Source organism: Gracilinanus agilis, chromosome X (genome assembly GCF_016433145.1).
Source record: "Gracilinanus agilis isolate LMUSP501 chromosome X, AgileGrace, whole genome shotgun sequence".
Classification (NCBI taxonomy): Eukaryota; Metazoa; Chordata; class Mammalia; order Didelphimorphia; family Didelphidae; genus Gracilinanus; species Gracilinanus agilis.
Genome location: NC_058136.1, coordinates 59,443,155 through 59,470,644, shown reverse-complemented (window position 1 = coordinate 59,470,644; position 27,490 = coordinate 59,443,155). Strand labels below are relative to the sequence as shown.

General features: G+C 53.7%; 1 protein-coding gene and 1 non-coding gene across 2 annotated transcripts; both read right to left on the bottom strand.

The window, feature by feature from the left end:
• Positions 1 to 216: 216 nt before the first annotated feature.
• Positions 217 to 8,299, bottom strand: LOC123253377 (regulator of cell cycle RGCC-like). Its single transcript, XM_044682575.1, has 5 exons — positions 8,222 to 8,299; positions 2,232 to 2,402; positions 1,911 to 1,991; positions 1,190 to 1,252; positions 217 to 357 (listed from the first exon to the last, which is right to left on the bottom strand). The coding sequence occupies exons 1-5, from the start codon at positions 8,247 to 8,249 to the stop codon at positions 350 to 352; spliced, it is 351 nt and encodes a 116-aa protein (XP_044538510.1). The 5' UTR covers positions 8,250 to 8,299; the 3' UTR covers positions 217 to 349.
• A 10,045-nt stretch (positions 8,300 to 18,344) lies between these two features.
• TRNAE-UUC lies at positions 18,345 to 18,416 on the bottom strand. Its single transcript has one exon. It is a non-coding gene; the product is annotated as a tRNA-Glu (tRNA).
• Between the last annotated feature and the right edge of the window lie 9,074 nt (positions 18,417 to 27,490).

The window sequence follows — 27,490 nt, the reverse complement described above, 5'->3', positions numbered from 1 at the left end:
GGCACTTCTAGACTTGGGATGGAATCCAAGGCCCCAACCTTGGCGTTAGATTGACTCCAGCAGCACAGACACGGCCTTAACACTATTGGCTACAAGAATGTGGCAAAGGCTAAGCTAAACAGCAGCTAGCGCACTATGGACACAGCAACATTATTGGATAACATAATTGAGCAACGGGTCCTGGGGGTGATTCCCAGTGAGTGGCCCCGTCCGATCCTTGGCCCTTAGGTTTTGGCCTCCGGCCTTCCGAGGAAGGCCACAAAGAGAGAACCATGGGGCGTTCACACAGGCAGGCACGGCTACAGCAGTACTCCTTGGGGGCCTCCACCGGGTGCCCAAGGGCTGTGGCTCACATTTCTGAAAAAAGAAAATGAGAGAGTGGGCTGAACCTCTGAAATCCTGAAGCAGCTGCCATGGAAATCCAAGTCATGTTTGGGGCAGTGCCACAGGGGAGTCTTCGGCTGAATGCAAAGGCAAGGAAACCCTTCCCGAAATCCCGTGGGCTACCTAAAGATTGTCTATAGTCTCCCTGGAGTGGTTTATGGTGTGAGAAAGGGACTGAACCGTGGGCAGCTCCAGGGTGCTGAGCATCTGGGTTCCCTTCTCTCCTAGGCATTCTCCCGGGGATCAGAGGAAGAAGGATGCTTACGGAGCCAAATCTTATTTAAGGGCAAGAAAGAGGCAAGTGCTACCCCCAAATAACCACAGGCTGCCAGTTCTTTTCCTCCTCCCAAATGGAGGCTTAGCTGCAAGAGAGAACTGGGAAGGCCCAAGACCCAACACGGGGCACACCACGTAGGAAGCCTCCAGTTGTGGCCGCTGGGCCTTCCTGGTCTGTCTTTGGCAGGGTTCTTCGGGGGCTTTGACCTCTGAGCTTCCTGAACAGAGGAGTGTGTTTTAGGGAAATTCCTTTGGTGGCCATATGGCAGATGGCTTCCAGAAGGGAGAGGCTAGATGGAGGGAGACCCTTTAGGAGGCCAGGGCAATGGTCCAGGTGAGGCCTAGGCTGGCTGCGGAGTGGAGACATGCGGTCAGGAGCCCGTTAGATTGAAATGAATTTGGTTCAGGACTCTGCTGCCACGATCCTCTTTCGAGCCGAGGGCCGGAGCCATCCCATGTTCGTGCTGGTGTTTCTCTAAAATCTCCAGGTTTTAACATCTAAAATCTAAAATCTGATCAATGGACTCACCCTCCAGCTCTTTGTCGAGGTCGGCGATGTAATCCTCCAGGTCCTTCGTGTCTCCAAGCTTAGCTACCGAAGAAACAAGAATGACTGGCCTGAACAGCGGCTCCCAGAGCCTTCTTCAGGTTAAGGGGCTTCAAAAAAATGTCTAAAGGACGTGGCCTTGGGGTTTCGGCATTAGGGTTATAGCTCGTAAGAGAGAGGGTGTCTCGGGACTCGTCTTGATGATCAGAATCGCCCCCCAGCCCCCGGCCTCGAGCCCTCAGACCCAAGCTCTTTTTCCGGCAGGAGCTCCAAAGAAAGGTTTGCTTTTTAACCCCTTGAGAGCCCTCCCCAACACCCCAGGGCTCCCTTAGTGCCTGGTCAGGAACTAGTTGCTGCATGTCCTTCGCCTCTCTTTGCTTCTTCTTTGGCCTTCTGGTGGTCGGAGCTATTCTCCCCTGGCCCTTTCCAGTTCTAGGAGGCCTCTCGCTTGGTAGCTTGGTACGGGAGGCGAGGGAACACAGCCGTTTGGAGCGAAGGTTGGCAGCTTGGCTCACAGTCCCCTTCCCGAGGCCTGCTATGGTTACTGGCCCTGTGGCCAAAGCAGCCCAGGTCTTCCCCGCTTTTGAAAATGGCCCCCAGGGTCTCCCAGGGCCCTTCTCCGAGTCCACTCTCCTACTTTCCTCAGAATCCTCCCGCCACCTGTCACCTTCCCACCCGGGATTCAGAAATTGTCTGCTCTCACCTTTGGGAATGGAAGAAGTTGCTGGCATGTGAATGTTTTCCTCGCTGGTGTTTAAGCTGCTCCCTGGAGATGGGTTGGCACCTGTAGAGAGAGTCCAGTCAGTCAGCGATCCTTCCCAGTGAAGCAGGGCCTCATGGCGGGCTGGGGATCTCCAAGACATGCTTCCAGAACAGTTGGCCTGGCCCTGGCCCTGCCCGGGGTGGGGAGACCCCTCCCAGGGTGAATGTGGACCTCACTGGTGGGGCTGGCAGCTGAGTCGGGAGTGATGCCCCGCCCCAGGTGCTTTGTAGACTATCCCAGGCCTCTGATGGGCAGACTTACTCTCAGCTTCATCGATGCCACTGTCATAGACGCCAAGGCCAAGGCCATTCCTTTGCTTGAGCTCCTCCAGATGTTCCTCATAGTGACAGCTGCTGCTGCTGCCATTATCAAAGTCTTCAATCACTTCATCCAGCTCTCTGAGGAGGCAGTGTAGCTCATCATCTCCCAGCCCTGGGACAGCAAAAGAACCAAGTACATCAGTTAGCTGGCCAGCCTGGCCCTGGGCCACCCGCTGCTTCCTGTCCGGGGTGGCAGGAATCAGCTGAGCTTAGAAAGGAAACACTGCCCTTGGGCCCTAGGGATGCCTCTGTTTCTCCTTCTCAATCCTCAGATACCAGTTGGTACCTGCATGAGACTCAATGAAGCATTTGCTGAGTGCCCGCTATGTGCCAGACAAGGGGGAGAATAGAGTCCCTGCCCTCAAGAAGCTTCCTTTAGACAGAGCTAGATGACCGGCATGGTGGATGGAGTGCTTGGCCTAGAGTCAGGAAGACAGGCCTCTCGGCCTCAGTTTCCTCTTTTTTGTGAAATGAGGATGCTCATAGTAGCCGCTCAGCTGAGACGGCAGATACAGCCTGCTTCCAGACCTCAGAGCACCACGTAAATGTGGGTTTCTGTCATGATTATCTTGGTGGGTGGGGAGGAGATAACACATTCACAAGGTCCTCTGAAGAGGGGCCGATCACTAACAGTGGCGGGGTGGCTGGTACGGAGAGGAGGCCGGGCTTTCCTGAAAAGGCAGCGCCCGAGCTAGGCCTTCCCTAGAGAAAGGAGTCTTCTTGGAAAAGACAGTACTAGGAGGGACAGGGAGGATGTCTGCAATGATGGCGGCAGAGATGGTGGCTTAAACTGTGCCGAGACATTCAATTGGTGTGAGATCCTCAGCTAACAACCGATGGGTCATCGTACAGTACTACTGTGAGAATAGAAAGGATTCAGTCTCAGAACGTTACGGCCAGGTAGTGAGATCGAGGCCCAACAGATGGGTAGCCCATGGGAGTATTGGGGGGGGAGCAGCCAAGGGCATGCTGGCCACGTAACGTCGAGAGGCCCTGAATCCTTCCTCATCTCTCCATTGGGTGCCTCATACCCACCCCCAGGCACATTTATGGCAGGCGGGAGGCCGGGGCTAGGAGTCCCTTGGGCCCATCATTGGAGACTATGGAGCCCCTGGGCCACAGGGGCAGGTTATATTCCCAAAATGACCACCGACCAGGAATGTGAGCAACTTAACTTGCTCAGCACCATTTCCGTTACTGTCCCTCTGCGCCCCGCCTTCGGTCCTCCTCCACGCTGCCGGTTCACACCTGTAACTTCTGAATGCATTACAGGGTCCCTTCCGAGCCGGCACCCCTAAGCCTGGGTTCTTCACATTCTCTAACTATTTTAGTAGGCTTGGTGTTGTCAGTGCCTCTCCACAGAGTACTGAATGTATTTCCCAGCCTGACTCTGAGCAGGCCCCCACTGGCTTCCTCACCAGGCTACCCAAGCAGTCCGGCAGGGCCTGGGCAAGGTGGGAAACCCTGCCCTTCCTTCTCCGATCCCCCTGACTAGAGGGCAGCAGCCTCCTCCCTGGGCTGCCCTGCACAGCCCTGCTCGGCTAGCTTAGCTCCCTTAGGGCGGGCAGAGCTGGGAGCTTTCTTTTTCATGTGCTTCGGGGCAGCTCACCAAATCTTTGTCCAATGAAAAGGAATGAGAGGAGAGACCGGGTTTCAGGCCTGTCTCCAATCATCTGTGGACCCGATCAAGGCCGCTGACCTTGCCCCACCTTTGGAGACCGGCACCGAAGGACGAGCTCAGCCCTGGCATCTGGGATTACTTGGGTTGCACGAAAGAGGCCTTAAAGGGTTTGCATGCTTGAGGCCCCTTCCCCCTTCTCCAAATGGGAGGGAGGGAAGACTCTCCTCCCCCGCTTGTCTCTGCCTCTGAATAGCCCGCTGTTGCTGGCCTGAGTTTCCCATCCGCCGGGTTCTCTTTTGTGTGTTCACTTCTTTTGTGGCTTTGTGAAGTGTGGCTGGAGAGGGGAGCACACTGAGCAGAGACGAGCACCGTGGGTGGGCCCTGCAGGAAGGCGCCGAGCTCCTCTGGCCAAACCAAACTCAAGGAAGCCCTCCCCGCTTCAAGCCGCCTGGGCTGGGGGGGAATCCATCAGTGCCCCAGCTTGGGTCTGCTTTTACTGTTCTAGACTCACCCCTAGAGTTGGGCTTAGAACTTCTGGAGTGCCGTCCCTTCATCCCCCACTCCTCACAGGAGGCCCTCAAGTGTCTGGACCTGCAGCTGGGACCCTCATTGTCTCCCCCCAAGCCGCCCCCTGTACCTACTGGCGAACCCGAATTTTGCACACATGATTCTAGAACCTGAAGGGCCTCTGGCGGGGCCATCTAGTCCAGCCTCTTCAAAGCACACTTCAGACTCGACACTTTCTACTTCAGCAGCATCCTCAGCCCCCGGCCCGAAGAGGGCTGCCAACACATTATTTTGGAAAACTTGGGCAGAAGAGAGAGGGTCAAAGAAGGCCGCTCCCGGCCCCCACATGGGACAGTTGGGGACGCCCCGGCAGCTGCAGCTTTCCCCATGTGGCCGCAGACAGGCAGAGGCACAGGCCCAGGGCCACGTCTGCCCAAACCCTTCCCAAGCCATTCGGTTCCTCAGCTCCGGCTGATGGTTCTCTCTGGGGCTGCTACTTCCTAACTCGCACTGGGCCCCAAACTGCCCCGAATGTCCCCCTCAGAAAAGCAGCAGGCTTTCAGCAAGCCCCACGCCTCATCACTGTTTCCATGGATCTTTACGCTGAGCAAGCAATGCCCTTTGGCTCAGTCCTGGGGACTTTGGGCAGCGTGGGGGTGGGGAGGGAGAGGAAGACATGGGAAAAGCCATTCCAGTTGAGCTCTGGGTTTAGAAAATGACTGTCGAGGTTGTCTCCTCCTCCTCTTCCTCGGCTCCATCCTACTCTACCTTCCAGGCCCATCTCAGGTGCTCCCCCAGCTCACTCCTCCCATCCTCCCATAGGCCTCTGTCCTGTCTGGCAGGTGTTTCAGAGAGGCACAGAACTTGAACAAACACTTGAGGACCTACTATGTGCAAGGCACTTTGTGTGTGTGTGTGTGTGTGTGTGTGTGTGTGTGTGTGTGTTGCCAACCCCACTGGGCTCCTGGCTTTTTTGAGAACAGGGGCCATGTCTCAGACCTCTTTGTAGCTTCCTAGGATCAGATAGAGTTGGAAGGGTCCCCGGGGACTGTCTAGTCCATTTTAGAGATGAGGAAACCAAGGCCAGGAGAGGTCAAGTAATATGCCCAGGGTCACACGGGTAGTGTCAGAATCAGGATTGGAACCCAGGCTTTCTGCCTCTGGAGCCAGTGCTCTTCCCTTCCTCCTACCCCAGAAGAGGTGCTCCACTTCTTTCGTGGTACCTGCTAGCCACTCACGTACCTGGAAGATACATGCCATCCAGGGCTTTAAAGCTTTGAACAAAGGCTCCAAAGGTACAAGAGGAAGCCACATCTCTCAGTGACAGGACCGTGAGTCAGAAGATGGGGCTCTTGGTCTAACTGGGTCACTTGGGACTAGTTATTTCCCCTCTTAAAGCTCCCTCATCAGCAAAGCCAGGGAGTGGATGAGGCAGAAATGGCCGCAAAGTAAGGAGCCTGGCTGTGTCTGTGTGGAAGCCAGGACCTAGGCTGGAGTCCCAGGTCTGCCCCGTCCTCTTCCTGGGGTCCTCTCTGGGCCTCAAGTTTCCTCCTCTGTAAAGTGAGAAAGTGGTACCGGATGGCCCGTTTAGACCCTTCCATCTCTCGAGCTCAGATTCTATATCCTTCTATATCCTTCTATATATCCTTCAAGCTTCTTGCTGCTCTAACATCCCATAAAACAAGTCTCCCGCCTTTGCTCAGGCTCCAAGTCCTAGTGCCAACACTAACTTGCCTCCTTAGGGCAAAAGACAGCAGAGAAAGCACCGGCTTCATTTAATGAAGACCTCTCACCTCCCTTCCCAGCAGGAACATCTCTTAAACGAACAAGCAAAGGGGAAGAGAAGGGAGGAAAGAGGCATTTATTATGTACCTACTATATGCCAGTCACTGGGCTGAGCACTTTATGAATGCCTATAGGCTCATTTGAGCCTCCCAACAACCTTAGCAGGTAGGCGCTATTATCATCCCCATTGTATAGATGGGGAAACTGAGGCAGATAGCAGTTAGGTGATTTGCTCAGGGTCACACAGCCAGTAAGTGTCTGAAGCCGGATGAGAACCCCTGTCTGTCCTGACTCCAAGCCCAGCACTCTATCCACTAAGCTGCCTCCAGGTACGAAGGAACAAAAAACAGAATCCAATCCAAACCAGGCAGGAGCCACGAAGGGTGGCTTTGTGGGTGGCTCAGTTTGCTTTGCTTTTCACCACAGAACAAGGACATCTCTTGGCAGTATTTTGAAAACTAGACTAGGAAGATAATTTTGAGCTCTTCCCTCGTGGTGGAATGCAGACATGGAGATGGTGTCCTCAACCTGGGCACCGAGCATGCTGGAAGGGAAGGCCAGCAGGGCCCGGCGACTTCTGGAGCCCTGCAATGTACCCAGGGACCTCTTGGGCCCCTTTGGGACAGTCCATCCCCATAGGGACCTCCCTGGGAGATAGCTTCCTCTCCCAAGGCAGACCTCTACCTGACTTGCAACCTGGTGGCCTGCCTGAAGCACTTAGAAGTTAAATGACTTGCCCAAGGCTTCCCATCTCTAATAAGGCTTGCTTCCTCTCCATGGCCCTATGCTCAGACACTTAGTCCCTGTATAAAAATAGGCACATGACTTCATTTCATCTGTAAAATGAGGGGAATACTAACTGTACTCCCTACCTCATTAGCACCGCAGTAGCCTTCCTCTCCCCACTGACTCTTCCATCACCCAGGTTCATCATCTCAAAGTCAGCCCCAATCCCTTACTCTCCGGCCCTCTCCTCTCCCGCCCAGGCCCTCAGCAGCTCCTCTCACTCGCTCTCCTGGTCTCTTGCAAGAGTAGCCTTCCAACCGGCTTCCCTTGCTTCCACTCTCTTCCCTCTCCTATCTGTCCTCACCTAAGTGCCCACTGGCGGTGGCGTTCAGTGAATAACCCTGTTATGTTACTCCTGGAAGCCGCTGTGAGCTCCTGTTGGGCGGTTAAGGTCCTCCGTGCCCTGACTGCCAATGGCCGTCTCAGTCTTCACAGCCTCTCATTCTTCCCTCGGGCTCTTTGTTTCCCGGGGATGTCAGTGACTTAGTACTGGAGTAACTAACCTCCCCGCCCCTCAGATTCCCTCCTTTCATCCCTCGCAGAATAATGGGGCTTTAATCCACTGCTGGATCCTCTAGCTTCCAGGGACTTGGGTCTTCTAGACAGCCCCGCTATTTGGCACAGGGGGAGTCTCAGGGACAGAAAGGGGGACTGACTGCCAACCAGTTCCAGGATAGGCAGCCAGGTCTTCTGACTCCAGATTCAGTTGTTTTTTTCACAGAACCTTTCTGTCTATTATTAGTGGGAAGAGCCCTGGGTTTGGGGTCAGAGGACCTGGGTTCAAATCTATGCTCTCTTACCAACTGTCCACTGCCCGTCAGTCTTCTCCTCTACAAAATGGGCGGGTTGCACTCCATGATCTCTAAAGAACCTTCCAACTCAAACGGTCTTTGCCCCTTGCTGGGGTACTACAAAATGGCCTTGGGAAACTGGCGGCTCCCTCCCTCACCCTCTCCCTCCTCTTCCCCTTCCTAGGCACTCGGCTCCCCTTAAAGGCTCCCTTTAAATGGGTTCCGGAGCCCTTTCTTAAAAGCCTTGGTCGGGAGGAAACGCGCATTAAGTGGCTGGTGACAGCTTTGGGGAGGGGCTCCCGGCTTGAGCGCTGGTGGCTGCATGCGGTAGTCCAGGCAGAAGGACCCCTTCCAACTGCCACCTGCTCTCGGAAGAGGCGGCAGCGTCCCTGGGGGCTGCGGCCAAGGCCGCTCGGGGAAGCTGGTCCCCGGGTCACTAACCTCTCGGGTCCACGCCTTGCGAAGCCATGGGGATGGAGGTGAGCTCCCAGATGGTCCAGGGGACACGAGACGGCTCTGCTGGGCGCAGCGTTCCGAAATGTTCTTGGGCTTCGGAGCGGGCGCCACAAGTTAAAGCCCGAGGCCACGCCCCCACTTTCCACAAGCCAATCACCCGGCGGCTCCGAGAACTCGCTCTGTCTGTTCTCGCGGATCCTAGCGGCCAGTTAGAGCATCGCTCCGCACTGCACTGCACCGCACCCTACCGTTTCGGGTTCCCCCCCCCTTCTTGTGCGCATGCGCGCGCCCTGCAGTTTGGAAGAGCGTTTTCCTCACCCCCGCCCTTCGTCTGTCTCCCGCCCCACCCCCTCAGTAGCCAGGGGAAGTGAGCCGAGGCTCCCAGATTATAGGTCGGACTTGGAAAGGCCCCCTAGACTCGACCTCCTCATTGGACAGAAAGAGGAAACTGAGGCCCAGGGGTCAGAGGTGGGGAGGGGGACCCGGGTTGAGAGATACAGAACTAAGATGCCTTGGTGGGTCAAAAGAAGAAAAATGATGGTTTGCAAGGTATGAGACTTCTTGTGGGCCGGGCTGGGCCGGGCCGGGTCGGACCGAGTCGATGACGAGATCGTTTTAATTGCCCCACGTTCAAAACTTGCCACAAAGACAAACTAAGGAGGAACTCCTGGAAGGTGCTGGACCTTTGTGGTTACCTTCGCATCTCCTGAGCGAAGGCTTGGGCTTCCACTCCTACCAGCTGCTTAGAGGTGGACCGGCCCATTTTGGCCAATTTGGCAAGGCTAGTCTTGGACTTCTGGGCCCTTTTGTTGTGCCCTTTTCTTCATCTTAGTCATCCTTTCCTCCTCCGGCGAGGCCGGCCATTGCAGAGGCCCGCTAAGCCCTGTCCTCTCTCCCCTTCAAAACGAGACCAAAGAGGGAGCGTAACCGAGATGTGCATGACCAAGCAGGCCCACTCGGACCACCTCAGTTTTCTCATTCTCAAAATGGGCTGCCGATACCTGGAGTGCCTCAAGGATTTGGAGAAGGAAGGCCTTCCGGGGCTGAGCTCTTCGCTCCCTCTCTGCTGCTTCCCAGTGGTCACAGATTCAGACCCTCGGTCACAAAAGGCTCCAGAGCCTCTGGAGGCCCCCAGTTCAAATCCAGGCTGTGTGGTAAGGAGGTGCCATTGGGAGGGAAGCCCTCCAATAACCTTCAGGGCTCTCAAGGTGGGAGCTATTGCTGCCTGACTTGCATGCCTTCCCAGGTTTTCCCCTGGTACCCACTGCAAGAACAGCAGCGGCCTGAGAGCCAGGGTTCTTTTTCTGCTCTATTTAACACACACACACACATTCATTTGCTCTTTGTACTTTTATAAGTGGGTTTTGTCTCCAGGTAAAGAGAAACTGCTGTTTACTTCCTTCTGGGGGAAGGCTTGCTATTAAGGAATGGACCACACAAGAGAGGGAAGGTCGGAGGGAATCCCAGACTAGTTGTGTGCACTGATTTTTTTAAACCCTAACCCTCTGTCTTGGTATCAGTTCTAAGACAGAAGAGTTTCAAGGGCTAGACCACGGGGGTTAAGTGACCTGCCCAGGGTCATACAACTAGGACATATCTGAGGTCAAATTTGAACCCAAGTCCTCCTGACTCCAGGCCTGAGCTACCTAGCTGCCCCCTGCTTGCATTGAGTGTACAGAGAGACTTTAAAAACATACACAGGGTGAAATTTAATTTGGTAGTTCCAACACTCCTCTGCTCATCTTTGCCCCTTTCTATACTTCCTTCTGCTCTCCAATGTGTATTCTTTTTTTTTTTTAAACCCTTAACTTCTGTGTATTGGCTCCTTGGCGGAAGAGCGGTCAGGGTGGGCAATGGGGGTCAAGGGACTTGCCCAGGGTCACCCAGCTGGGAAGTATCTGAGGTCGGATTTGAACCCAGGACCTCCTGTCTCTAGGCCTGACTCTCCATCCACTGAGCTACCCAGCTGCCCCCATCCAATGTGTATTCTTAAAATGTTTTCACTGTTACTTTTTACTTTCTTTTATTCTTTTTTTAATATCGCTCTAACACTCTACCTTGAGTTTCCTCATAAAGCCAGAGCTCTTAAGCTGGGGCCCCAGGGGCCTAGGAACTTAGATGGGGGAAAATGGGCATCTTTCTTTTCACTAGCCTCTAAGTTAGCACTTCCCTCACCTATGAATGTGAGCCACAAAACCTTCTTAGGAGACGAGGTGCAGCGGCTTTTTCACTGGACTGACCGTCCAAGGGCTCCGTGGCACAAACACGGTAAAGACACCCTGCTTTGGAGATCCCCTGGGCGGTCAGGATGGCCAAGCCTCCTTAGCTTAGTTTAGCTGCAAAAGCTTGGAATTGCCCCCAAAGGAACTTTCACTTGGAAATGGCAAAGAGGGAAAGTAGAGGCAGGAAGAGGGACAATGATTTCCAGGCCCCAGCCCTGAAGTCTTTGAGTGATGAATGTCCTGGAAGACCCAGAGCTCTTCTCCCCTTTTCTCTGCCCTGGGGCTTATCTCAGCTGACATGAACACAGGTCTGTCTGCCTTGAGTCTCAGAGCCCTTCAGGCCAGCCGGGACAGGGCTGCTGGGTTCATCGCCTTCCATCCTATTATCCCTTTGCTCAAGATCCAACATGGAATGACGTGGAAGAGGTGGCGATGATAGCAGCAAGCATTCGTAGCTCTCTTTAAGATTTGCAAAGCACTTAACATGTGTTAACTTATTTGATTCTTCCAGCAACCCTGGGAAGTGGTTGCTATTATTAGATCCATTTTACAAATGAGGAAACTGAGTCTGGCTGGCCCAGATTCCCACATCTAATAAGTATCTGAGGCCGGATTTGAACTCGGGCTCAAACATACACATGTATACAAGCTTTTAAGACTTGTGAAATGCTATTACAAAAAGGAATAATGTGGAAATAGGATTTGAGTGATAACACATGTATAACCTAATGGAATTGCTTGTCAGCTCCGGCAGGGGGGAGGGAGACGATATGAATCATGTAACCTGGGAAAACTTCTGTGTAAATTTGTTACTGGAATAAAATTTAAAAAGAATATTTAAAGAAAAACAAACTTTACAAGACTTGTAAAAGTATTTCCTGCCCATTGAAGCTTGTCTAGGATCACCAGCTGGTACGTATTGGAGGCAGAATATGGGACAGAGGAAGGATTTGAACTCAGGTCTCTTGATTCTAAGTCCACTGTCTCCTGCTCCCTTTTACCTATTAGACTGACTCTACATCTGCTCTGGTGACATAGTAGATAGAGCACTGGGCCTGGAGTCGGGAAGACTCATTTTCCTAAGTTTAAATCTGGCCTTAGACACTTAATAGCTGTGCGACCCTGGACAAATCACTTAACCCTGTTTGCCTCAGTTTCTTCCTCTGTAAAATGAGCCTGAGAAGGAAATGTTAAACTACTACAGTATGTCTGCCAAGAAAACCCCAAATGGGGTCACGAGGAGTTGGATACAACTGAACGACAATGACGACACCTTCTCTGCCTGGTGTTCAAGGGATTCTCGGGGCTGGCCTCCTGCGAACTTGGTAGCATTGTTGTCCCATTGATTGTCCTACAGGAGAACCTCTTCACTGTTCATTCCTTGCTGCCACCTTGTACAAGGATTTTCTTGTTTTTCCAGCCCAGAATGTCTTCATTTCCCAGGCCTGCCCAGCTTTTTCAGCCCAGACCTCCCTCCTTCTTGCTTGAGGCCTTCCTCACCTGGTCCCCTTCCATGGGGAACCTTTCCTTCCTCTGGAGCCCTTCGACACTCACTCCCATGGCCACGCAGTCCAGACACCGTGCCTTCCATTGGTCCTCACCGTCCCAGTGGCTCCTGGCCTGCTGGACAGAGGCATGTTTCATCTACCGGGCTAGCCTCTCATTGGCCTCTCGTGGTCTGGAGTTGGGCCCTCTACTCCCCTTGTCTCCCACTGGGCTCAGGATGGGGCTAACTCTACGCCAGGCCCCCAATAAATGTTGGTTGCCGCTGGAGGCCGATGACTTGCTTTTCGTAATCACCCTTTGTTACAGTCCCAACTTCCCGCTGCTTCTTCTGGGCCCCGTCTGATCTGACCCAACTCTCAGCTGCGTGGGCAACACTGACATCATGTGGTTGCCCAGGAGGAGCCTTGCTTAACTCTTTTGGTGTTTCCTTTCCCTCTAGGGGCCGGAGGCTCTCACTCAGGGCTTTGGACCAAAGGCCAGGAAACCCAAGGAAGTGGGTAAGAAAGCGAATGGCAGTGTCTTCACCCTTGATCTTCCTCAGCTATAGGGGATAGCGAGGGATAGCTTTGGGAGAGAGAAATGTAATCAGAGGCCTGCTTTCCTTATAAAATTCCCCACCTCCTTTTCCCACAGACATTATATTGCTAAAATGGGAATAGAGGACCTAAAAAGGCCTAGTGCCTTGATTTCCCTAGGATGTGGGAATCCTAGCTCACCACTCTAGAGCACTGTAAAGGCGCCAAGGACTTGGCATATATTAGCTCCTTCGACCCTCACAGCAATTCTATGAACTAAGTGCTTTGATTATCCCCATTTTACAGAGGGGGAAACTGAGGCTCAGAGAAGTTCCTTGACATGTTCTGGGGCACACAGCTAGTGACTATCTGAGGACGGTTCAAATTCAGTCCCATTAGTCAAGGCAAGAAGCGTTTCTTAAGTGCTTGCTAGGGGCCCAGCACTGGCAATAGAAAGATGAGCAGATGGAAAGAAAGGCCCTGCCTTCAAAGAGTTTCTCTTCCAATGGCGGTGCTGCAAAGCAGAGGGTTGAGGGATGAGTCCCAAGATTCAGAAGTGGGGCCGGGAGAGGAGTAAACGATGGCTGCCCTGGACCCCTGAGCACCACGAAGGTTCCGGAAGGCACTTGAGCTCCCATGGGAGGGATGGGACTGCGGTGTGGGGGCAGAGGGACCTTCCAGGGTGACTAGGCAGCTGAGGCCTACTGGACACTTCCCCTTTTCCTTAAGTTCCCATTTCCTTGAAATTGGTCTCTCTCAGCTTCTGCTGCCTGGCCACCCACCATCTTTGCAGATGTCTTGTGCAAGGCCAAGCTAGGAAAGATTTTAGCATCTTGAAACAGTGATAAAGCCCCTAGGACCCGGGCCTCAGACTTGGCTGGTCTCCAATCAGTGGAAAGTGGCCTTTCCAGCTTTATCGGTACTTCCCCCCAGCTCCAGAAGGGTAGAAAAAGCTCTCCCAGGCTGGGGCAGGGTAGGGGATGTTGGTGGCACAGGCGTCGGGCTCTTTCAGGAAACAGCTAGTGTCCCAATTGCTCCTTCCTACTCCAGGCCCTATGGGGTTCTCTGTGCTTCCCAGAATCAGGAATCAGGGTTCTGGTATGATGTTACATGGCTGTTGTAGCTTTCTAGAACTCCCAGCTAGCTGCCCAGAGCAGCTAAAGGGTAGCCGATTGTTGCCGTGTGTCCCAAAGAATACTAAGTTTGGACTCAGAGGAGATGGGTTCAAATTCTGGCTTGGCCATTTACTAGGTGACCTTAGGCCTCAGTTTCTTTATCTGTAAATTGAAAGGCTTAGACTTGACTACCCTCAGAGGTCTCTTCCAGCTCTACCTTTGTGAATGGCTCATCCTGTGACCCAGCATTGGGCAGTAGCTTCAAGGCAGCCTGGAGTTCAGCCCCCACCCCCGTCCCAATGGGCTCCTCTGGTCAGGTCAGGCTAAGGCGGTGAAAGCTGTTTGTGCCATACTACTGATGACCTTGACTTTGGAAAGCGTGGCTCATGCAGCAGTGAATCCTCTCAACCAGAAGCTGGGCCATCGCCACACAGGTCAGGATGGCTGCTGGGTGTAGGAGCAGGAGATCTCCATCGGTGCTCTGACCGACTCACCGACTGCGTAACCTTGAGCAAGTCCTTTGACCGTGGTTCTTCAGCTAACTTCCCTCTCCCAGTGTTCCCGGAACTCTCTTATTTGCCCCTGCTCTACCCAACCTTGCATCATACCCATTAACAGGTGGTCTCTCACTCCCCTTCCTCCCTAAGTATACTGTAACCAGCTTTCTGGGGAGCAGAGACCGTCCTTTGGAAAACAAATGAGGTAGGCACTTTATAATGTGTTTCATTGCTGGGCCTCAGTTTCTCTAAAGTGAAGTGGTGGAATTTAGACGCCCTCCAAGGTCCCTTCCAGCTAAGGAGTAATAGGTTCTATGCTTCGAGGAAATGAGATTTGCCAGAGACTATTCATTGGCTCTAGCTATTGCCCAAGTACCTGCTGAAAGGATCTGTGCTCATTCATCAAGCTAAGAGGTCAGTAGAAGCTAGGGGGGGGGGGGGAGGTGTCCCAGTACCAGAGCTTTCCATCGAGCCAAGAAAGTGGACGTGCTTTAGCCTCCGTGCTGACTGTTGTGAGGTCATTGGGAAAGCCTTGGGAGGCGGGAAGCTGTCTCCTTCCCACTCCCGAAATCAGCAGGATTTTAGGACTGAAGGGGAAAGTCCAGACCACGCAGAGCTATTGGGACAACTGGCAAGTGGCCATCCTTCCTTCCCTCCAACAGAAATCTCGATCTTCCCTGAGCATCCTTTGTGAGCCTCTTCATTGGGGGTCAGGCCACTGCCCGACTCTCGGGCCAGGAAGAGGGGCAACCAGCTTCCGTACTCCCTTCCCATTGCCCCTTCAAGGCCATTGCTCCATTATCACCTCTCCTTGGCCCTCCTTCTCCTTAGGACAATCGAAGGCCTTTGGGCCACCCTTTTCCATCGTCCTTACTGTCATTTGCTGACCTCCTGATCGTCATCCCAACTCTTAATGCCTTTAGAGCCTCCTGGTCTTCCTCTGTCCCACATACTGACACTCTCCCTGGGGACTTCTGTCTCCATGTTGATAACAGCCCACTTCCTTAGCAGTCACCACCCCCTTCTCCACCAATGTGCTCTCGCCTCCCCCCAAGGATCCCTCTGGCTCTAACAGTGGAATTTTACTCCATATGCTAACATTGGAGAAGCTGGGTGCCTCTAGGGCAGGGGTCAGCAACGTATGGCTCTCGAGCCATATCTGGCTCTTTCGAGGGCCAGATATGGCTCTTTCTGCGGGAGCCATAAAGTGCATTTTTTTCAGGCGCTGTTACAGGAGCGGCACTGTGAGCACTGGACGGCTCTCACGAAATGACATTTTAAAAAATGTGGCGTTTATGGCTCTCACGGCCAAAAAGGTTGCCGACCCCTGCTCTAGTGTCTCCTTCAAAGGGCCCAACTCTCCCCTGTCTCCCTGACCAGAAAGTTTCTCCATTAGTGTCCCAGCTTGGGGTTAGGAAATGGCATCGAAGGGTGGTCTCTCTCCAGAAAAAAGCACGAAACACAATGCAGTCTTCTTATGCCAAGTCCCCCATTTGTCCTCTTGCTGGGAGATGAGCTGCCCTGGACAGTCAGAGGAAACTCTCTGGCCCTTTAGGATACCGACACAGATGAACTCCTGGGCAGTGGTAGCTTTGGCAGGAAGACAGAACCTGGCCATGAAGGCTTTGGAACCAGTAAGCCTCAGGGAGAACTGAGGACATGGGAATGACCTATCCTGGGTAGCCAAGGTGGGCAAGTCTTACAGAAGAGGGTTGGCTGCTGGGGGAGATACCACAAAGAAAGGAGGAAGGGCACCAGAAGGAGAATGACACTAAAGAAAAAGTGAATTTTTCTATATTCTCCTTTCCTCTGCTAGTGTGGTATGGTAGAAGTTGAAGGTTATCTGTTGCACTTGGAGTCAGGAAGGATCTGGGTTTGAATCTTATCTCTGGTATTTACTTTACAGGCTAGGTGGCTTTGGGCAAGTCACTTACCTCAGGACCCCGGGCAACTCTCTTAAATAAGGAAATCATAGGTCTAGTCCCCCACCTCCCCCTGCTACCCCCTAGGAGTGTTTTGAAGATCAAACGAGATAATGCATGGAAAGTATTTTGGAAACTTTAAGGCAAATGCCAACTCTGGAGTCTTTCTTCCCTCCTTCCCTCTTGGCACTTGTAGACCCAGCTCTGCCGCTACTGTTAGAAAGACCCTTTCGCTCTTCAGCCCTCACTTTCTGGGTTGGTAGTGCAGACGTTCCTCCTTGCCCAAAGCCCATTGGCATGGTACTCTCTCTTGCCCTGTATAGGCGTGGGGTGGAGTCAAGGAGAAGTCTGAGAGCTCCAGCCTCGGCGAGTCCTTTGGGGCACTTTTCAGGGAGGGTCCCAGAACTGCTCAAGCTTCAAGTCTTTGCCTGCTGGATTGCTTCGGGTATTTCCAACTTCAAGAGGGAAGATGGAAGAGGCCAACCCCATTTTAGGCCACTGGCTTCCTGCCTGAGGCGGGCTGGCCTCTTCCATCTTCTCTCTTGAAGCTGGAAACCTTCCCAAAGCTCCCAAAGCAAGAGACGGAGCTTGGGGAGTCTCCAAGGAGACTGATGGAGCACTGGAGCGCTGGCACCTCTCAGCCACTCTGCTAGCCCCTTGGGAACATGGGCAGGGCATTCATCTCCACCAGGGAGGAGAGAGCCCCAGAGCAGTGGGCCTACAGTAGAATAAAGGGCTTGGAGCCGGGATCCTTCAGGAAGTGTCCCAGCTCTAACATCCTGGGACTTGGCTGCAGCTGTCCACTCAGACTGGCCCTGGGAATAACCCAGCGCCTTTAAGACGGAAAAGGGAAAAGAGAAAGGTGCAATTTTGCCCATCCATTTGGCCGCCTGGATAATGAGATTTGGGGCAAAGGCTCGATGTCCTCCGCCCTGCAGGAGCCTTCCGCCCCAGACAAGAGCCATGTGTTGGCCAACCTGGCTCTGAAGTAATCAGGATTTCCAGGGAGATTAGAGTGGAGGGAGTGAAGGCTCTTTCCTGGAGACAGGAAGGCCTCCTTGGTAATCCACTTAAGTTGAAAGTGAATTTGTAAAAAGGCAAAATGCCTTCCTAACCCCAAAGCCCTTCAAGGAAGAAACTGTGGTGGAAGCGCAAACTCTGGGAACTGGACAAACGGCATTCTAGGAGTTCTGTAAAATGGGGACGACAAATGGATCGTTTTAATTCAGCCCAAAGTTCTGGAGCGTGGAGGCCTGTCCTCTGCCCTGCAGGAGCCTCCGGCCTGTGGCTAAAGTAATCGCAATGTCCAGGCAAACACCAAGCAAGGCCTGCCCTTGAGGAGCTTCCATTCTGCAGTGGATGGACTCTGGATTGTCAGGACCCCCTTCCCGTTTCCCTGCCCCCTCCTTTTGGCCCTGTCTCTGGGACCGGGGTGAAGGAGGAGAGAATGGCAGAAGGTGTCCGTGGGCCTGGGGCTGAGAAAGAGGGAAGAGGGGGGAGCTCGCAGAAATGGCCTCCACTGAGAGGGTGGGGGAAGGAGGAGCCATGGGAGGTTTGAGGAGGGAGCAAAACATTTGGAAGAGCCCCTGTGGAGGGAGAGCACACCAGAGGAGCATAGAGCAAAGGACAGGGGATGATTTCGAGAGGGGGAGATAGCATCTCGCCACCGGAAACCTGAGGCAGAGGCCTCCCAGTTGGGAGCGATCTCGAGGGGCGTTCTGGGATTCTGAAAGGCAGCCGGGGGAGGAAATGTGTTCCAGATGTGGGGGCCATGGATGCCGCAAGGAGCTGGCAGATCCGGAAGAGGGAGGACCAAAAGGGCTGGAATCGCAAGCGAGATTGGGAAGGTAGAGGGGAGGCCAGATTGGAGAGGGCCCCACGTGCCCGATGGAGGAGCTCTGGAAGATTTTGGTCGGGGAGGACCCGGCCAGATCTCTGTTTAGGATACCTATTTGGCAGCTGTGTAGGGCAGGGCCTGGCGAGTAGCTGTCTGCCATACAAAGGAAACGGGGACCCTCAGCCCCCTTTAGGGAACTTCACAGTAAGGAGAGAAAACTGTCCTCGGACAAGTCCCTTTTGCCAGAGGCCACACTTCCAGGGAGTTCTGTCAGCGTCAAAGGCTCCTGCCCATGCACATTGCCATCTAGAGGCATCTGCGCGCTACAGGCACGGTTCTTTCCCGTGTGGCCCAAGAGAGCGGCCCCCCCAGATGGCACTTGCCGATTTTAGCTCCGGAGGAATTCCCTTTTTCTTCAAGTGATACTGAAAAGATTTTCAAAAAAAGTCAAGCTCTAATGTATCAAGGAGGAAAAAAAAAAAAAAGAAGCTGCTTTCCCATACCGGGAGTCGAACCCGGGCCGCCTGGGTGAAAACCAGGAATCCTAACCGCTAGACCATATGGGAAGTCGCTTAGAAGCTCCCCCATCAGGGCTCCTTTAAAGGAACCTTCCGGTCTGGCTCTGACTCCATTTCCTGCTCGGACTCTTTTGTTCTTGGTTTCTCTGCCTCCCTTCTGAGACTCACGGAAGGAGGCTGGCCGGAAGCCATCCTTAGAGAAGCAAATGGGCTGCTCTCTTCATGCAAAGTGCCCTAGAAGGCCCCCCACTGACACCTCTCAGGGTACCCCCAGCCTGCCGGCTGCATATTCGGGGATGTCATCTGAGCTCTCCTGATAACGGGTCCCAGAGGACCCTCTAGAGTTCACCTGAGCCATGCTCCTGCTTTGGGAAGCCAGAGACAGAGACAGGGGGGCAGAGATAGACAAGGATCCTTGAGGGAGGGCAGGCTAGAGACTGGGTCCTGCAGCTGCTAGGCAGAGCAGAGGGCTCCTGCCCCTCCTCCAGGCGTCACGGGGCAGGGGCAGGAGCAGTGACAGCATCCCCCTCCCACAGTCCCACAGTTCCCCGGGGCCAGATGGTCAGCATCCATCACCCTTTCTCCTGATGGCAGGTATCAAATCTGGGGGTGGGGGGGGAGGTGTCGGGGAGGCAGCCTTCAAGGGTGGGTGGGGGACCAGGAGGAAGCTAGCCTAGGGAGAGCACACAGTGTTCACAGTCAGGGTCATTCTGGAGGCCTGGAGGAATTCTTTGGACCTGAAAAGCACCCTGGTGGGGAAGGCGATTGGTTAGCTTCTCGGTGCTTTCAGCCTTCAGGGGAACTACCTCACTCATTCCGTTCCAGGGCCTGCTTAAGGCCTCCCTGGAGCCGGAAACTCCTAAATGTAGGGCCCCCCTGCAAGGTTGCACCTGGCACTTAATTCCCCTCAGCCTGGATGACTCTTGGCCAGGCCCTCGGCTCCACATGGCCTCCTTCCAACCTGCTGGTGCCCCCTTCCCCCCCCCCCCATAGGCCTCGGTTCTCCTAGCTCTCTCTACATGGCCAGCCTCTTCTCATGGCTGACCATTCTAGTCACACATCCCTGTGCCAATAGCTTTCATGCTGAGTCAATCAACAAGCATCAGTTAAGCCCTTTCTGTGAGCCAAATCCTGCGCAGGGGACAAAAAAAAGGAAACAGTCCTTATTCTCGAGGGGCAGCTAGGTGGATAGAGTGCTAGGCCTAGAGTCAGGAAGGCCCAAGTTCCAAATTGGCTGTGTAACCCCGGGCAAGTCACTTAACCCTGTTTGCCTCAGTTTCCTCATTTGTCAAATGCCCTAGAGAAGGAAATGGCAAACCACGCCAGTATCTCTGCCAGGGAGACCCCAAAAGGGGACTGAAAAATGACTGAACGTAAACTCTGTCTCAAGGAACTCGCAGTCTTACAGGGATCCAACAAATATATGTATGTAGAAACATGTGCAGAAGGAAGCTGGGTTGCCCAGTGGCTAAAGCCCTGAGCCTAGAATCAGGAATTCCAAAGCCAGCTTAGATACTCGCTAGCTGTATAACCCTGGGCAAGTCACTGGACCTCTGTTTGCCTCAGTTTCCTGAGTCATTAAATGGGGATGATGATAGCATGTCTGCCTTGCACAGTTGTTGTGAAGATAAAATGAGAGGATATTCGAAAGCGCTTAGCCCAGTGCCTGGCATATAGGAGGTGCTTCCAAAATGCCTATTTCCTCCCTACAAAATAGCCAAGTCCAAGGGAGTTAGGGAAAGGAGGAAGGGAACCAGTGGTTGGAGGGAAGCGGAGAGGGTTTCTGTGAGGCCAAGGTGAAGAGGGTGTGTGTTCTGGGAATGGGGAGCAGCCAGTATGCAGTGAATGGAGCTAAGGGAGTTTATATTTGGTCCAAGGCTAGAGGCAGTAGGGAGCCACTGGAGTTTCCTGAATAGGGGAGTCACATGGCCAGATCTGCACTTAAGAAAAATCTGGCAGCAGCCGTGTATAGGATGAATTGGAGCGGGTATGAGCCCTGAGCCAGAGTGACCAGTTAGGAGGCTGCTGCAATAAGGGGGCAGCTGTGTGGGAGTGGAGAGAAGGGGCCCCAGCGAAGAGATGATGTGGAGACCGAAATGACAAGGCGTGGCGGCCCAGTGCCGATTTGAGGTGAGGGAGAGTGGGGACCCTGGAAGGCGGGTGCTGCCTCCCAACAGAAGCAGGGAAGTTTGGGGCGAGTCAAGCCTGAGATGTCTGTGGGCCCTTCTGGCCAAGAGGCAGTTGACTCTGTGGGCCCGGAGCTCAGGAGAAAGCCTGGAGCTGGATGTGTCGTCCAGAAGACTGTAACCTACCTGTGCCGGGTACTCTGGGGGGAAGCTGCAGTGCCCATTCCTTGGAGGATTTCAGAGCAGCCCTGGGAGGATCTTCCATTTGGAAAGACTGGGGGGGTGGGGGGGAGGTGTGCAGGTATCTGCTAAGTTTATCTAACGAGATACTGGATGGTGGCCTTTCTGAACCCAAGAGCACCATGGGAATGTCAGCTTAGATTTTTCTGAGCTAGAAGATTCGGTGGTCTAGATAAGAGTCAAAAGGACCTAGGTTCCAGTTCCGCCTTTGATCTCAAGTGGCTTTGGGCCCCTGGGCCCTCTGTGGCCTATCTGGTCGGGATGGGCTAGGGGGCAGCGAGCCTTTGTTCAGCACTGACTGTGTAGCTACAAGGGCTACAAGGACAAGAACGGACAACCCCTGTTCTCCCAGAGAGCCTCAGGTCTTTGGGGAGATGCAGCATGTTTCCGTGTAAGTAACCAGAAGGGATCTGGGAAGCGAATCCCAAGCCATGGCTGAGGAAGGGGAAGCAACAAGCAACCCTTGGAAAGACCTCTTGGTGGGTGGCTGGAGAATGGCTTGTAGAACAGTCTGGAGGCAGGAGACCCAGTGCTGCGGATTGAGCCGGAACAGAGAACGGGCGAGGGGCAGCCATGTGTCCTTAGCCTGGAAAGTTGGCCCGGAGCCAGCTTGGGAAGGGCTGCAGAAGGCCAAAGGGACAGAGAGCTGGTAGTTTATGCTTGAGAGGAGACCGGCAGGAAGAGGCAATGGTAGGTGGGTGTCCTCACCCGAAACAACGAGTAGGAGGTTGAAGGCCTCCATCTAATTGGTCCAGGTTAAGTGCTCCTTGGCAAACAAGAGGCACCTCTCTAAACGGAGCCTCTGTGTCCATGAGGGAGTCAGTTGTCCTGGTAGAGCTAGTCCCTTGCTCTCAGCCTCAGTTTCCTCAGCTGTAAACTGTGAAGGCATCTGATAACTAATAAAACCTAATAACAACATACATGTGAAGGGGCAGAAAGAGTGGAGGAGGGGCAGGAGGGTGGGAGGGTAGGGGGAAGGGTGCTGAGACTGCACAAGTGGAGCTTGAACTGGGGAAACTCCCTCCACTTGTCATTTAAGCTGGACACAGTTGGCCAACAGGTGCTTGGCTGAATTGTGCACTCCCATCGTGCCTCACCTTCTATGGAAAAGCTCTTTGGTGGCTCCATAGTATATTTCTGTTCTAATGGTCTATTTGAGGAGGGCAGCAGAAGGTGGGGAGGGGGTGAGGAGGAGCTGGGCATATCTCTGGAGCTGGTTGTCACAACAAAGTTCTAAGCAAAGCTATCCCTAGGGCCAGCTGCTCTCAAACTCTTTGGTCTCCGGACTCTCTTCTACTCTTAAAAATGATTAAGGGCTGGCCCTCCCCTCCCCGTCCCCGCCCAGTTTCTATTTATGTGGCCTATTGCTATTGATACTGATGGCGTTCAGTCATTTTTCTGTTGTGTCTGACTCTTGGTGGCCTTATTTGGGGTTTTCTTGGCATTGATCCTGGAGTGATGTGCCATTTCCTTCTCCAGCTCATTTTGTAGATGAAAAAACCAAAAGGAAACAGGGTTAAATGACCTGTCCAGGGCCCTGACTCCAGGCCCATCACTCTATCCACTGCGCCACCTGGCTAGCCGTTGATGTTTACCGTATTGGAAATGTAAAGGTCTTAGTGTGATTGTGAAAACAGTTTTGAGCTTGTGGACTCCCTGAAAGGGTCTTCGGGACCCCCGGGGATTCTGGGACCACACTTTGTGGGCCACTGCCTCAGGGCATGGCACATCAGCCAGCCGGCCAGCCTTCTATTCATCCAGCCAAGGATCCCTTGTGACGTACGGGCAGACTAGGTATTGCGGTTGGAGGCAGAATATGCCAAGCACTGTTCTAGGCACCAGGGAAGAGACAGAAATAAGGTCTCTGCCCTGCCCCGTGGAGCTCTCAGTCTAACAGAAGGGCTCGGCTCCATGCACGCCCAAACAGGAAGCCAGCCAACCCCCACCATAATTCTATAACAAGTGGCTGTGATGGGAAGATCTGCAGGCCCAAAGTGCTGTATTCAAGGTGAGGGCTTAAGAAGCAGCGTTGCTCACTGAAGAAGCAGGGAAAACTCTGCTCTGAGTCTTACGGAGCTGGCTCTCCAAGGAGGGGCGGGGGTGGGAGAAAGGAGGAGGAAGATGAAGAGGAGGACATTGTTCAAGCACAAGGAACAACTCGGGCAAAGTTGACAAGTGAGGGAGTGCAGCAGGAGTCTGGTTTGGATGGAGTAACCTGAGATCACGGGCTGGAAATGGAAAGGGATCTTGATTGTCAGCTTAAGGATTTTGTATTTTGGTGGGGTGGGCGATAGGAAGCCTTTGAAAACTTTTCTTTCAGTGGGGGGATGCCTGGGCAGATCTAGGTGAAACCCTCCCCCTGCCCCCCCCGCCCCCCCCCGCTGGCTAGGGTGGGAGGAGGTGGGTTATAGCACTGCAGGCACTCTGGTTCCTTTCTTGCCTCCACAACGGTCCAGCCTGGACCAAGGTTAAGCTAGGCAAGTGGGAAGTGCTGGCCTGGTAACCTCCCCAGGCCTGGAATTTGGCTTCCTTGGACGGAGGAGATGAAATCCGGCCAGGACGTTGTTTCCCAACTGAAATCCAGAGTGGCCTCGGAGTCGTGGAGTTCCTCGCACACGCGTGAGGTTGGGGGATGATGTCATCCAGCATTCCCAAGTTTGCCATCGGCCAGAACTGGAGGGCTCCTGCGTTGCCCTGTTCCAGTTTTGAAAGGAACAGGAGAGAGCAGAGCCACAGCTGGGAGATGTGGGCCTTCTAGCGGTGTACGGCCATTGGCCACCCTTGGCCTCTCTCCAGCCGCCTTCAGCCTTTCTCTGTTTTTCTCTCTTCTCTCCAGGTTTCCTCTCGAAACTCCATCTGCTACGTGGTCACCTTCCTGGTGATTACGTGTCCTGGGTGCCACGCACCACAGGAACAAAGAGCACCTGAGATTTGACCACTCCGTCAGCTCGCTGGCCAGGTATGGAGACGTTCCTTCTTCCTTACACACGCCAAGAAAGGAAGGGCCCCAGGGTGAGGGAGTGGGGGCAGAAACTCGCCTGGGCTCCTTTCCTTCCTTCCCTCCTTTCTCCAGTTCTCTTCCTCCTACCCCCACCTTGAGCTGGTTAGGGTTAGGCCTAGCAGAAACTTCAGCCACGCTCCTCCTTCCCTCCGGTAATAAATGACAGTTTTAATCATGAGCCCAATTGGTAGCTTTTGGGCAGCTTTATTACGGCAAAAGAGACGTAGTAAAAAGAAGGGAAGGGATTCCTTCGGCTCGGCGAGCAGAGCCCAGAGCCAGACCTCAACCAAAGCAAAGGCCAAGCTCCCCAAAGAGAGCCCCGCGGCGTGGGTCGCAGGCAGATTTCGCTCCCGAGCCCCCGTACGTCCGATGAGGACGTACTTACAAGGATGCTGGGAGTTTAGCTCAGGTGTGGCCAATTTCCCCCCTCCACACGCCCCAAGTCTCAGAGAAAGGGGTGTCTGGCACTGGACACTGGAACCGAGACCAACGAGGTGAGCAGTCTGGAGTCCAGAGACGGCCTAATTCTCCCTCCCACCCCATCTCTAAGCTGTGACGAAGCGTATCTCCCTGCCCTTGGTAAAGGGGGGGCCTGCAGGTAGTCAGTGAGGCAGATGCTGTCAGACATGGCCAATGTGGCCGTGGCTTTTGCTCTTCTTGGGAAGTGGCAGCAATGTCCCAAATCAATAAAACCTTTCTTTCCCAGGGAACCAGGGGTTCCTTACCTGCCGTCACCCCGCTTGACCTGTGCCTTTGGTCCTCTTCTCTCCTCCCTCCCCTTCGCCACCCATAGTCTGCCGCCTCTCTGCCCAGACTCCCTGCAGCCACATTTGCCAGCTCCGAAGAGGAGCAGAGAAGGAAGACTGCGGGGGAGAGGGTGGTCTGGGCTGGAGTAGTAGAAGGACAAGGGGGCAAAGGGTTCCCGGGCGGAAGACAGCATCTTGTTTAACTGGTTCCCTGGAGGCTCACAACTGTTGAAGGGAGTGGAAGGGGGCCAGAATCGGGGTGATGGGCCGGGGGACCCAAAGGGTGAGGCGCAGAAGACACAGAGCAGATTCCAGAGGATCCGAGGCAGGCCCTGCCTCAGGAAAGTCTGAGAAGCAGGAACTGCAGATTTCAAGGTTTGGAGGTGGACTTACCTATCCAGAGGCTTCGGAGGAAGGCCTAAGGCCTAGCCAGACCTGAAACGGAGAGGAAAGGGTGGTCAGAGGAGCCGTGGAGGAGGCGAGACTGGAGGGAATATTGAGGTCCCAAAGGGCCAGGGAGGGTAGAGGCGGGGAAGCGGACGGGAAGCCTCAGAGTCAGATACTGAGCTAACTAGAAAAAGGAGGGTGGGTGACCGGAGGCTGGTAGACGACTCCAACAGGCGTCTGATCAGACTCCTAGAAACAGATGGAGGAGGAGAACTTGCCAAGTGGCGATGGCAGCGGGGGACAAGGAAGGGGGCGCCGTCTTCTCCCGGCCCTGGCTGTCAGGAGCCTAAGAGAAGCGGCAGCCGAAGCCGCAGCCACAGGTACTAAAGAAGGGCTGAAGGCCCTTCTGGGGGAAGCCAGATTTCCCCGAACAATCGGAGCGGAGGGAGAGTCAGCGGAAGATACCTAATAAAGAGGAGCGTCCAGCAGCCAAGGGAAAGGGCTAAGCTGTGGGCCTTTAGAGAAAGGCAAAAGCATGGGCCCCACCCTCAGGGAGCACTCACATTTTAATGGGGGGGGGGGCGAGAGGGCGACAACAACATGTAAAGAACTGCATCGCAGATATATACAGAGTATATGGAAGGTCATCTCAAAGGGGAAGGCAGGGGAGGGGTAGGAAAGGCTGCTTCCAGAAGCTACGACTTGAACCATGTCTTATGGGAAGCTGAGGAATCTAGGAAGAAGAAGTAAGTAGTGAGCAATGGCATTCCACGCTTGGGGGACACTTAGTGCAAAGGCTTGGAGGTAGGAGATGGAGCATAGTGTGTTGAAGAACAGTAAGCAGGCCAGCGTGGAGGCTGGATTGTAGAGTATACGGAGCCTGGGAAGGTGGGAAGGGGCCCAAATCATCTCACTAACAAAGGAAAATAAAATAAATTTCATTTGAAATACGTCCCAAATGCATAAAACATCTGGGAGTTAAGCTACCGTCCAGGACTTCTATAAACATAGGTGCAAAAGGGTCTAAACAATCGGAGAGAGATTTATCGTTCGTGTCCCCCACCCCCACCCCCACCTAATGAAGCTACCTCAATTAATCTACAGATTTAGTACTACACCAATGAAATCGCCAACGTTTACTTCATAGGGCGAGATAAAATCGAAACAAAATTCACATAAAGGAACAAAAAGCCAAGAACGTCTCTCTCTGTGTCTCTCTCCATCTCCTCCCCTCTCTCTGTCTCTCTCAGACTTCAATTCCAGACTGTTTTCCTCCCTCCCAACCCTGAACTACAGAAGGAAGAGAATCTCTTAAAAAACCCCAGAACGGTGGGACCCAACCTTCCCAGCCCTCCGAGCTAAGCCCAAATCATCCATACTGTTTGGTACAGGCCTAAAAACACCTAAGGGGATCAACCGTTCCCCTTTGAGCCTCCCGGGATTATTATTAACTTGGCTGCTCCGTGCTTTGCCAGGCCTTTCTTCGGTTGCGCCGCCACCTTAGCTGGTAAAGTGCCTGCATGCCTGCACGCTCGCCCCTCCATTTTCTGAATTAATCATTAAGACGCATTTGCTGGAAAGATCCGGGAGGCTCTAGACAACTCGTGACTCGCTGTGCGCCCCGTGGTGCCTGATGGAGAGAGTCGGCGGGTCTGTTTCTACCTTCTCTGAAGATTCTGCCCAATTATTTGGCTCCAGGAGAAGGTGCCGTCCCTTGGACCAGGCAGTTCTTTAGCTGATCTCAATGGGACGTTCTGTGAAGCTAAGCTTGCCTGCTGGCCTCTTGAAGCGCTTCTTTCCCTGACGGCGGCCTAGGGGCCTTAGGACGGCTTTGACTAGGGCTGGGCTTCTAGCAGATGGCCCCTTCTCTCCCTTCTCTCCTTCCCGGGCTCTTTGGTTATGAGAAGCTGGAGGAGTTCATCCTGGGCCGCATTCTCAGCGGGCAGACGGGGGCCACGCTCATCTCTTCCTAGGATAGATACCCTTTCACCCACTCTGCCCCATACACAGCCCCGCCCAATCCAAACTTGGGCCCCTAAACAGGCCAGACTGCTTTCTGGATTCTCAAAGCTGAGCACAGAGTACTTCCCCCCTTTTACCTTTCTAGTTCAGTTCTGTTTATCGCCACAATTCCTTCTTTTCCGGGGCCAGCAGGGCCAGGTTTTCTTGTCATCCTTCTGTGTGCCTTGTCTAGAGCAGCCACCTAGAAAAAAAAAAAACTTTTTAAAAAAGACACCCAGGAGGGGCATCTGGGTAGTTCAGTGGATGGAGAGCCAGGCCTAGAGATGGGAGGTCCTGGGTTCAAATCTGGCCTCAGACACTTCCCAGCTGTGTGACCCTGGGCAAGTCACTTAACCCTCATTGCCCACCCTTAGCGCTCTTCTGCCTTGGAGCCAATACACAGTATTGACTCCAAGATGGAAGGTGAGGATTTAAAAAACAAAACAAAACAAAACGAAACAAAACAGAAGACACTCAGGAGGTTCCCAGAGGCCACAGTAGAAAAGGGAGGATGGGACTGGGAAGGAGCTGAGATGACTGTGTGAGCGGGATGGGGGAAAGGAGGTTCCCCCCACCCCAGGCCAGGGTTTCTTCAGCTGGGCCCTAAAATGGGCCAACAAT

Coding starts and splice junctions, on each gene's coding strand:
- LOC123253377 (XM_044682575.1), bottom strand. CDS start 8,249: ATGGCTTCGCAAGGCGTGGACCCGAGAG. Junction 2,403..8,221: donor GCAAGGCGTGGACCCGAGAG/GTTAGTGACCCG, acceptor TTGCTGTCCCAG/GGCTGGGAGATGATGAGCTA. Junction 1,253..1,910: donor AACTTCTTCCATTCCCAAAG/GTGAGAGCAGAC, acceptor TTTCTTCGGTAG/CTAAGCTTGGAGACACGAAG.